This window comes from Sciurus vulgaris (genome assembly GCF_902686455.1).
Source record: "Sciurus vulgaris genome assembly, chromosome: 5".
In the NCBI taxonomy this organism is placed as follows: domain Eukaryota; kingdom Metazoa; phylum Chordata; class Mammalia; order Rodentia; family Sciuridae; genus Sciurus; species Sciurus vulgaris.
The window spans coordinates 114,472,473-114,483,636 of NC_136465.1; the positions used below are offsets into that span (position 1 = coordinate 114,472,473).

At 47.8% G+C, this 11,164-nt stretch overlaps 1 protein-coding gene across 7 annotated transcripts; it reads left to right on the plus strand.

The window, feature by feature from the left end:
- Window positions 1-3,745: 3,745 nt before the first annotated feature.
- Window positions 3,746-11,164, plus strand: ATG101 (autophagy related 101). 7 transcript variants are annotated; one of them, XM_079143206.1, is made up of 5 exons: window positions 3,746-3,865; window positions 4,104-4,229; window positions 4,533-4,614; window positions 7,341-7,659; window positions 10,482-11,164. In XM_079143206.1, exons 4-5 carry the CDS (start codon window positions 7,408-7,410, stop codon window positions 10,884-10,886), a joined length of 657 nt encoding a protein of 218 aa, XP_078999332.1. In that variant the 5' UTR covers window positions 3,746-3,865; window positions 4,104-4,229; window positions 4,533-4,614; window positions 7,341-7,407; the 3' UTR covers window positions 10,887-11,164. The 7 variants fall into 7 exon arrangements, with proteins under 7 accessions (XP_078999332.1, XP_078999334.1, XP_078999336.1 ...); XM_079143208.1 differs by having other exon boundaries at window positions 4,104-4,215; XM_079143210.1 differs by having other exon boundaries at window positions 4,104-4,155.

Consider the following 11,164-nt stretch of genomic DNA (forward strand, 5'->3'; position numbering starts at 1 on the left):
TGTTCTCTGCAGACGTCCTGATTTTCTTTTGGTGCCCGGTCACTTCCTAATTTGCAGAGAGCAGGGCTTGGGACTCCTTCTTTCTGACTATGCCACTTTCTCTTTCCGGCCACCGGCATCTCTGGGATGACACTAGTGGCCCCCATAGAACCGCCTACCATTTTTCCCCCTACTTGTTGGGTTTTCTTGCCCAGTGGTACCTCCTGGTCCATCTCACCTCTGTAAGACTAGGAGCTCTCAGAGGGCAAGTATTGTGACTTGTTAGCCAGGCATGGTGGTGCACAACTGTAATCCCAACAGCTAGGGAGACTGAGGCAGGAGGTTCACAAGTTCAATGCCAGCTTCAGAAATGTAGTGAAGCCCTTAAGAAACTTAGCAAGATCCTGTCTCTAAATAAAAAGGGCTGGTGCTGTGGTTCAGTGGTTAAGGGCCCTTGGGTTTGATTGCCGGTACAAAAAAAAGAGAATCGTGACTTGTTCCCTTTGGCATGTGGACAGTTACATATATAGGCATGAATGAATGAATGAACAATTGCATCTCAATCCTCAGGGGTAAGGGCATGGGAGAATTCATGCTATGCCATACCACTTTTTTGATTAAGATCCCCTCCCTAACCCGACTACTCAAATAAAAGTGGGACCCTGGGTCTGAGTTGCAGTGAAGATTTCCCTGGAAGAATTCAGGGTGGTAGGAGGAGGCAAGGCCTAGCTAGCTGTGAGATCAGAGAGGTGAGGGGACTTAACCTCACCTTAAGGCAAGGAAGCCTTCATGGGGAGGATGAGTTTTGGTGTAGGGACAAGAGTGGTAAAGGCTGGTGGAATGAGGAAAGAGCAGCTAGCTGTGTGGCCTTGGTGAGTGTATTAGTCAGGGTTTACAGAGACACTGAACCAATAGGACACATGCATGCACACAGACACCCACAGGAGTAGGGCGATAGAGGGATATTTATTATAAGGAATCAGTTCGTGCTGTTATGGAAGCTGACAAGTCCCAAGATCTAAAGTCAGCAAATAGAGAGCCAGCAGAGCTGATGTAGTTTCAGCCTTAACGCCAGCAGTCTTGAGGCCCAGGTAGAGCCAGAAAGGACTGATGTTCCAGCCCTAAAGCAGTCAAGCAGGAGTTCTCCTTGTGCATGGGAAGAGTCCAGTTTTTTTTTGTTTGTTTGTTTGTTCTGTCAGGCTTTCACCTGATTGGATGAGGTGGAGGCCACTTGCGATACTCCGTCTGCCAATTCAAATGTTAATCTCATCAGAAACACCCAGAATAATGTGTGACCAAATTGCATGTTTCTGTCCCAGTCAAGTTGACACAAAAAGTTAATCCTTGCAGCAAACCACTGCACATCACTGAGCTTGTTTCATTATCTATAAACTGGGACTGGGGGTAGAATTGTATATATATGTATATATACACACATTTATGTATATATATATATATATTTTTTTTTTCCCTTCCCAGTACTGGGGATTGAACCCAGGAGCACTTAACCACACTGAGCTACATCCCCAGCCCTTTTTAATTTTTATTTTGAGACAAGGTCTCACTAAGTTGCTTAGGGTCTTGCTAAGTTGTTGAGGCTGAACTTGTGATCTCCTGCCTCAGCCTCCCCAGTCTCCAGGATTGCGCTGCCGCACCTGGCTATCTATCTCGGAAGGCTTGGGGAAATCAGCACAGATGTGCCCAGGGAGTGCTGGCATGGTGTCTAATAGGGCTCCATGATGACGATGATGATGATGGCAGTATACTGGCAGCAAAGGGCTTGAGATGGTGTGTGTGTGGTGTGGTGGACAGAGGTAAGTCACTCTCCTCATTCACTTGCGGGATCTGGAGGTTAGGCCCTTGTTTCACCTGCACACCAGGGCTGGTTCCGACTTCCCTGGGTCCCCCCACCCCTTCACCTTTCTCATGGGCTCTGTCCTGTCAACATTCTCTCCTGATGACCTAGTGGTTTTGTGCAGGCTCCAGAAAAGGTCTTGTAGGGCAGGCATCCTTTTCTTCCCCCAGATCCTGGGAAGTCTCCCAGACTTCCCAGGGAGTTTTGCCCACACCTGGGATGTAGGCAGGGGGCTGAACAAAAAGTAGAACCATGGCGAAGAAGGAAGGGGAATAGGGAAAAGAGGAGAGGGAGAGAGGGAGCTGGAGACAGAGGCCGGGGTAGTGCAGCTGTGTTTGGAAGAATAGGTGGGAAGGGGAGCCCAAAGGGTAGGGTCGATGACAGTAGTGTGTTTAAGCTTACTGGTACTGGCTCTCAGGATACTGTATCCCTGATGATCAAGAGCAAATAGTTCATTCAATTCAAACTCTGAATTCAATGATGTCCTGTAGCTTGAAATTATCATGGTAGGAAATTGGCAAAAATGCTACAAATCAAGGCAGTTCCCTACTAGAGAGTAAATGTTAACATTTACCAGCACACTACTGGTGGTGGTAGTGGGGTGTATTGGAGAAGGTACTGCACCAGGAGGGTCCTGTTGGAGAAAACTCTGAGGTGGTAAAGAACACTAGATTTGTACTTCTTGCTCTGCCACTAACTGAGTGACCTTGGGCAAGTTGCTTAACCACTTCCAGAATCAATTTCTTATCCACAAAGATTGATAGGTATCAGCTGTGTATATATATATATATGACATTTAAAAATCATGTCTATTTTTTTTTTTTTTTTAAACAGGAACTTGCTAGATTGCCCAAGCTGACCTCCTTCCTCAGTCTCCTAAGTGGCTGGGATTACAGGCGTGTGCCATTGTGCCTGGCTTAGATTCATGCCCTTTTCATGCCACTCAATAAATGTTATCTATTACTGTTTTGGGAGATAAAATGTGTTAGGAAAACGAGCACTTTAATCTTCAAGTAAACTCAGCAGTGCCCCCTGTTGGAGATGGGGCATGACAGATTCTCCTGGTATTAACAGAGCTGCTGACAATTCTGACCTGAGTTTATAATCTGCATACAGAAGGAAACATATTTTTAGGCAGTTACAGAACACTAAAAATGCACTCAAGTTCACTGAACACTTTATAAGTCACAAAGGTTTTCCATATGAGTTATCTCTTCTGATCCTCATGGCAGTTCTCTGTTTACAGAGGGAATCAGAATGAGTGATAACAGAGAGTTACAAGCTTACAAGAACTGTCACCAGATCGGTCATGGTAGCGTGCCAGGTATTGCTGCTGTATAGTAACCCGCAGATTAGTCCCTTTCTCCAGCATCTTGGTGAGGACCAAGGGGGAGAGATCTTGCCTATAATTCAAGCTGAACAAGCTCAAGTTTTGTCATTAACTTGGCGTCATGCAGCACACTGGCGTGCGCTCATCTTTAGGACCTCTCTCTAGATGGTATGCCCCTAATTTTATGGGAATGGATGCTCTTAGCCCAGAATTCAAAATTTGGGACCAAATCTCTGTGCTAGGGATGCGTCTCACCGCCATTGACTCCTCTCCGCCATGGGAGGCAGCGCGGAGCCCATCCGGCCCTCCTTCCCTATCATCTCTATGGCGGAAATAAGTTATTCCGGCAGAAACAACATTCTCGCTGGTTGAGTATATGGACTCGTCCAAATGAGGGGGATACTTCTTACTATCAAATTTTACGATCCAAGGAATAGTCAAGAAAAGGGCAGTACCGAAGTTACAGAGAATCACAAGAATATATGTATGAGATCCTGTGAGTTTTCAAATCCCATGAGCAGCTACAGTGGTGTCGGGGCTCGGCTGAGCCGGGCCGCTCCCCGGCAGCCGCAAGTGGCATCCTCCAGGGGCGGGGCGAGACCAGGACTTCCGGTCCCGGAGCCGTTCTCGTCGAGGTGGTCTGACGCCTGCGGGGAGTGGGGTCGCGTGGCCCGCGGGGTCCCGGATCTGAGTTGGAAGAGGTAGGTGACCGTCTTAATAACCCGTCACCTGTCCTGTGCGAGTGCGGATGCTCCCCGGGGTGGCGGGCATGAGGGCTAGCCCCGAATCCCGGGGGCGGCTAGGGACGCCGCCGCCAAGACGTCTGAGGAGCCAGCTTTTGCCTGGGTCCCTAAACTATGGAAGTTCGCCGGCGACGGATGTCCTGCCTGCCTCCCACCCGAGTCGCGGAGCCAGACAACCTTCTGTTTTTGCTTCTAGTCTGTCTCACGGCTCAGCGCCCGCGCGGAGGTTGGAGAGCGTCCCTGCGGAGGTGATGTCCGAGCGGGAGGAGGCGAAAGGGTGATCCGAACCCCAGTGTCCGGCGCTTTAGGTTTGACGCATACGGTGGGATAGGTGGTGTTCAGGCCTCTGACCACCTCTGAGAAGGCATCCGTCAGCCTCTGGGGCGAACAGAGGGACCAGGTGAGGCTGGGGCAGGTCAGGACTGACTTTCTGGAGAAGTGGGCCTTTAGATTAAAACTGAGATTGAGGGAAGAGCCTGAACTTGGGGCCAGAGTATGGAGTTGTATGACCTGCATGAAAGTTTGTGGAAGAAGGTGGACTGAACTGGAGGTGAGAAGCTACAGGATGGAGTTAAAACTAGAGGACACAAATGGTCAAAATAACCCATCTTATCCTTGATCTCAGAGAAACAAACCCTGCAACCCCTACCCCTGGAAGGACCTGGAATTCCTGGGTCAGGATTTGTTGAGCAGGTATTTTGTTCCAGGTACTGGGAACTGAGTGTTGTGTTGAAAAGTTTGTAGTCTTTGTCCTTCAGGAACTGTCTGGTGGGAGAGGTGAGAATAACACCTGACAATACAGATAGGCCCTGGAGTGCAAGGTGAGAGACTGAGCCAGCCTGATTTCTGTGTGGTCCACTACTGAGCACCACTGTTTTAAGACGGGGAGAGACAATGCAAATGCAGAGGAGAGTTGCCAGGACACCAAGGAGTCTTTTAGGATGTGGTGTTGAGCAGACGTGTTTATTTAACTTGTTAGAAGCGGGGAGGTGGTTGGACAGAGAGCTGCTTCTAGATTTCTGAAAAACTTACTTGTGAAAAAGGGCTGAGACTTACTTTACGTGGCTTCGGATATGAAAGCTAAATCCAGGTGGTTTTATGGGTGCAGTGGTGCATGCCTGTAATTCCAGCCACTTAAAGACTGAGACAGGAGAATCATATTCTCAAGGCCAGCCTGGGTGACTTAACTAGACCCTGTCTCAAATGAAAAAATAAAAAGGGGTGGGAATGTAGCTTAGTGGTAAAGTGCCTGGGTTCAACCCCCAATACTAAAAAAATAAAATCAGTGGTTTGAAGCACAAGATACAGATGCCTTCAGGAGCAGGAATAACTGACTTGAACTGTCTCAAGTTGAAATGAGGTGCTGTGAGAGGTAGTGAATTCCCTGTTGGGTGGTTTGCAAGCTGAACACAGCTGAGACACTTGAGTGTTCCTCTTCTGGGCTCATGTTTGGTTGGTTACTAAGTTCTGGTACTCAAGTCTGTTCTCTCCCTCTTGGTCCCCCTGCCATTGCTGTAACAGCCTTGCATCATCTCTAGTCAATAACAATATAATAATGAATGACTGCAGCTAATGCTTAGTGAATGTTTACTATTTGCCAGGTATTGCTGTAAGTGGTTTACACATGCTAACTCATTCAATTCTTGAGACTGTCCTTTTAAGGTAGCTATTACTACAATCTCCTTTTTATAGATGGGGAAGCAGGCACATAGTTGTTAAGCAGCTTGCCCAAGATCACCCAGGGAATAGTGCAGCACTGGGGTTCCAATCCAGGCTGGCTGGCTTCTGAGTCATTGTTTTTAACATGTATTGTACATGTATTGCCTTAACCTTTCCTTGCTCTAATCCCTGTAGTATTGCAGAATATCTTGGCAGGGAGGGCATGGCAGAGTAAAGCTGTTCCCTCATGGTGATCAGGAAGCAAAAAAAGAAGGGACCAGGGTTTTAGTGTCATATTCAGTGGCACACCCCCAATGCTGTAATTTCTGTCTATAGGGTTCTAAAAAGTTTCACTACTAACCAGTGCTACAGGCTGGTGACCAAGCCTTCAACACATGGCCTTTGGGGAACAGTTAAGATCTATACCATAGAACACAGCAAGATGTTGGAGAGCTGGGTGTGGGCCTGTGCCTGCAGTCCCAGCCACGGAGGAGGCTGAGGCAGGAGGATTGCTTCAGTTCAGGAGTTCAGGGCCAACTTGGACAAACAGCAAGACCCTGTTTTTTAAACAGAAAAACAAAACAAACAAACAAAAACCCATGTGGAAGAACTGGGATTCAAACCCAGTTCTGGAGTTTGGATGGCCCTGGTAATATGTGAGATTTAGTGTGTAAGTGTGTAATCCGGGTTTTGACTTCTTGAAGCTGTAACCCCAAAATAGTTAAGAGCCATTCTTTGCCTTTTAGTTAGAGTTAACTTCCTCCTCTCCCTGCTGCCCCTCTCTGTCTCTCTTTATTCTAGGGCTTGAACCTAGGGCCTCACACCTGCTAGGCTCATGCTTTATCTTTGAACTACATCTTCAGCCCTTCTTAAATTTTATTTTATGACAGGTTCTTGCTAAGTTGCTAAGACTGGCTTTGAACTTGGAGCTGTTGACCTTAACCTCTTGAGTAGCTGGGGTTATAGGTGTGTGCCATTGTGTCCAGCCAGATTTTGGTTCTGGGGCTTGAACTTAGGGGTGTATTACCACTGAACCACATCCCCAGTCCTTTTTATATTTTATTTAGTGACAGGGTCTTGCTAAGTTGCCTAGGTTCTCACTAAGTTGCTGAGACTGGCTTTGAATGTGCAATCCTCCTGCCTCAGCTTCCCAAGCCGCTGGAATTACAGGTGTATGCCACTGTGCCCAGCCTCAGATTTAACTTTCTTTCTTTTTTTTTTTTTTTTTTTTTGTGGTGCTGGGGATTGAACCCAGGCCCTAGTGCTTGCAAGGCAAGCACTCTACTGACTGAGCTATCCCCCCGACCCCAGATTTGATCTTAGTACAGGAATGCTTTGACTCTTTACTTACCGCAGGATAGTCCAAGTGCCTTAATCTATTCATTCAAGATCCCAGGAAGTCAGACTCTAGTCTTGTTTTCTTATTTCCACCTCATCTTCTCTCATCACAGTGGGACTATTTACTGGCCTGTTTCTTCTGCGTTCCTTCAACTTCTAATAGCAGTGCTAGGCTTGCTTTTATGTGGCCAGTGCCCAGCAGGTGTCACACAGTGAGCCTCTATTGCACGCTGCACCTATTGTTGTAAAGGGAACTCAAACCTCAAACAGGTTTTTGGATGGGTAACCTTGAAACTCTCTGATCCCAAGGGCCTATGAATTTCTGATAGTAGGTGCTTCCAAAGGACAGAGAAGGGCAAGGAGAGGCAGGGGCTGAGCTGAGTCAATGCAGATGGTTCAGAAGGTGTCAGCATTCTGATCTGGGCTTTTCTTGCAGGGTTGCCCTTGAGTGGGTTGAAGCTCCCTGTCTTTGTCCTTGTCACTTGCCCTGGTGTGGCTCCAGGATGAACTGTCGTTCGGAGGTACTGGAGATGTCAGTGGAGGGGCGGCAGGTGGAGGAGGCCATGCTGGCTGTGCTGCACACGGTGCTCCTACACCGCAGCACAGGCAAGTTCCACTACAAGAAGGAGGGCACCTATTCCATCGGCACCGTGGGCACCCAGGATGTTGACTGTGACTTCATTGACTTCACCTATGTGCGGGTCTCCTCCGAGGAGCTGGACCGTGCCTTGCGCAAGGTTGTCGGGGAATTCAAGGTAGGGGTGTGACAGCCTGAGGAACGCTCGTCCGCCCTCTTTGTTGTACCAGCTTCTCCTTCCTGAGAGTGTGACTTGGACTCTCAGGCTCTAAGGAGAGCTCCTCTCAGAGTTGGATGTTGATCTGGGATGCGGGAACAAATTCTTAGGGAAGAAGGGACAGCAGGAAGCCCTTAACAGCGTTGGCAGTCAGACTCCCGTTCGAGTCATTGCTCCTGTGGTCTTGACCTTTTCTCTGGCTCCACAATTCTCTCTTGACATGTCTCTGTTTCTGTGTTCACTTTTCTCTGGTCTGGGCCTTTTGCATTTGAGACTCCCTCAGAGGGAAGACTGCTTGACTTGGCAGCTGCCATCCAAGATGACTGATCCCTTTGGGCAGTGTGGCATGGGTTTTTATGTGCCTGTGTGGAAGGAACACACGAGGTGCTAATGTTGGTCACCTCAAGAGGTGGGAATGGCAGGATGATTTTTAACTTTATCGTAGTTGAGAGTCATGGTGTTTCCCTATTTCAGTGAGTGGCTATTTAAAACCTGTAAAGAATCAAGGGGAAATTTTTCTTTTTCTATTTTTTGAGGGCTATAGGGTCATGCACTTTGCAGTAGTTGCCTAGTGTTAGTTGGACCCCCTCCCAGGCCACAGCATTCAAAAAACCCCTCCCCACATCCCTGCAAGCCCAGAAAGAGTGAGTTCATGAGGTTTCCTAGTTATTCTGCAAGAGAAGCACCCTTTTTATCCCTCTATCCCTCTGAGAGGCACTCAAAGCAGTGGGGGTAAGAGCATGGGTTCTAGACCGAGACTATACCAACCAAATCTCACCTAGGGAAAGTGACTCCACTGTATGTGAAATCAGGTGTATGTACTACAAGGACTAAATGAGTCAACTGTGTCCAGTGTTTCGAACAGAGCATAGCACACAAAGTGCATTGTAGAATTCTAGGCCATTGTAGCCATCAGTCAGGGTCATGTGACCTTGGTTTGTCCATGAAGGAGAGATTATTCCCTGATGGGTGGTTCGGGATTTGAGGCATTCTCATTTTCTGGATTGTCACTAACTTAGGTTGAAATGTGCTTCAGGGTCCTCGCTGGGAGGAGGAGTATGGGGCTGCCCACACCCATGGGGATGGGATAGATAGGCAGAATTATTGAACTAGTTTTTCCATTGGTTTCTCAGAGAGTTAGCCAAGTTTGGCCTGTCTTTCAGCTATCCTTCTTCATTCTGTTTCTTGGCTTCCTTCTTTCTATATAAGGATCCTGCTTGGAGAATGTTATAAGGATAAGGACCAAAGGGCTGGGACTGTGGAGGGGGAAGGCCCTGAATAAGACGATGGAAGAGGGATTTGGGGCTAAGGGTGTAACTCAGTGGTAGAGCACTTACCTAGCAAGTACAGGGACCTGCGTTCAATCTCTAGTACTGAAAATAAGGAAACAAAAAAATAAAAGAAGAAGAAAAGGAAGAATTTTACAGTTGAACAGTCTAGATTCAAACCCTGGTGCAACTGTTTATAGACATATGACTTTGGGAAATTACCTTCCTCCTTTGAGCCTCATTTTGCCTCAGTAGAATGAAGGTAATGTACCTACTTTGGGGAGTTGAGAAGATTCAGTGGAATTGTTTATTTAAATTTCCTACAGACCAGAATTATTTCTACAGCATTAATCCCACCCCCCTCCCAAGTACTGGGGATTAAACACAGGAGTGCTCTACCACCCCTCTTTTAAAAAAATTCATTTCGAGGCAGGGTCTCACTAAGTTGCCAAGACTGACCTTGAACTTGGGATCCTTCTGCCTCAGTCTCCCAAATAGCTGGGATTACAGGTGTGTGCCATTGTGTTGGCTTTCTATAACACCAATTTTTTTTCTTTTTTTCTTTTGTGATAATTGGGAGTTAAATACAGGGATGCTCTTGTCATTGAGCTATAGCCCCATCCTTCTTTGTTTTTTTATTTTCAAATGGGGTCTCACTAAGTTGCCTAGGCTGACCTCAAATTTGTGATCTTTCTGCCTCAGCCTCTCAAGTCCCTGGATTATAGGCATATGTCACTGCACCAGGTTATAACATCAGTTCTTTTTTTGGTGCTGAGGATTGAACCCAGGGGCACTTTACCACTGAGTGACATACCCAGCCCTCTTTATTTTTTATTTTGAGACAGGTTATTGCTGAGTTGCTTGGGGCCGTTGCTAAATTCCTTAGGTTGCCTCCAAACTTATAGTTCTCCTGCCTCTGCCTCCCAAATGGCTGGGGTTAAAGGCATGTGCCAGTGTGCCTGACATAACATCAGTTCTTTTTTTGGTGGGGTGGGTACCAGAGATTGAACTCAGGGGTACTCGATCACTGAGCCACATCCCCAGCCCTCTTTTTTTTTGGGGGGGGGGGCAGTGCTGGGGATTGAACCCAGGGCCTCATGCTTGCAAGGCAAGCACTCTACCCACTGAGCTATATCCCCAGCGCCCCCAGCCCTCTTTTGTATTTTATTGAGACAGGGTTTCACTGAGTTGCTTAACGCCTTGCTAAGTTACTGAGGCTAGCTTTGAATTTGCGATCCTCCTGCTTCAGCCACCATACCCAGCATAACATCAGTTCTTAATAAAGCTGGAGGTGTTGGGCTAGGAGACAGGCATTAGTTTACTTGAACCACTTATTTTCAGGCTGGCTGTGTCACCCTCATGCAAATCCTTAACTCTCTGGGTCTCGCTCCCTGTCATTCCTAAAGGTCTAATAGAGCTAGGAGAGTATAATTCCTAGGACTCAGGAGCAGGCCCCCCCAGGGAAAGAACTCCTCAGAGACTTTTACTTGCTCATCTCTTATCCCTTCTTCCCAGGATGCACTGCGAAATTCAGGTGGCGATGGGCTGGGGCAGATGTCCTTGGAGTTCTATCAGAAGAAGAAGTCCCGCTGGCCTTTCTCAGATGAGTGCATCCCCTGGGAAGTGTGGACCGTGAAGGTGCATGTGGTAGCCCTGGCCACAGAGCAGGAGCGGCAGATCTGCCGGGAGAAGGTGGGTGAGAAGCTCTGTGAGAAGATCATCAACATTGTGGAGGTGATGAACCGGCATGAGTACCTGCCCAAGATGCCCACACAGTCGGAAGTGGACAACGTGTTTGACACAGGCTTGCGGGATGTGCAGCCCTACCTCTACAAGATCTCCTTTCAAATTACTGATGCCCTGGGCACTTCAGTCACCACCACCATGCGTAGGCTTATAAAAGACACCCTTGCCCTGTAGGCCTCGGTAAAGCCTCAGGAGCTTCCTCAGGGTTCCCAGACTTTGCTTCTGGGCATTGTACTGTCAGGCCCTTGGGATTCTGAAACCCGCTCTGGGTCCTGGTGAGACTTGGATGGGGCAGACCCTGGCTTCCATGTTTTGTGGTTGCCAATCTTTGGTCATCCCTGTGACCTTTGCTGATGGTCAAGTCCTGTCTGCAGTCACCAACCCTTGTTCCCCTTTCTTCTCCACTGTACAGAAGAGCCTTTATGAGGATGGCGAATAAAGTTGAGATGTGA

Excerpts from the sequence above, each read along its gene's own strand:
- ATG101 (XM_079143206.1), top strand. The coding sequence starts at position 7,408 with ATGAACTGTCGTTCGGAGGTACTGGAGATGTCAGTGGAGGGGCGGCAG. Across the intron at positions 7,660-10,481 it reads AGGTTGTCGGGGAATTCAAG|GATGCACTGCGAAATTCAGG; the intron begins GTAGGGGTGTGA and ends CCTTCTTCCCAG.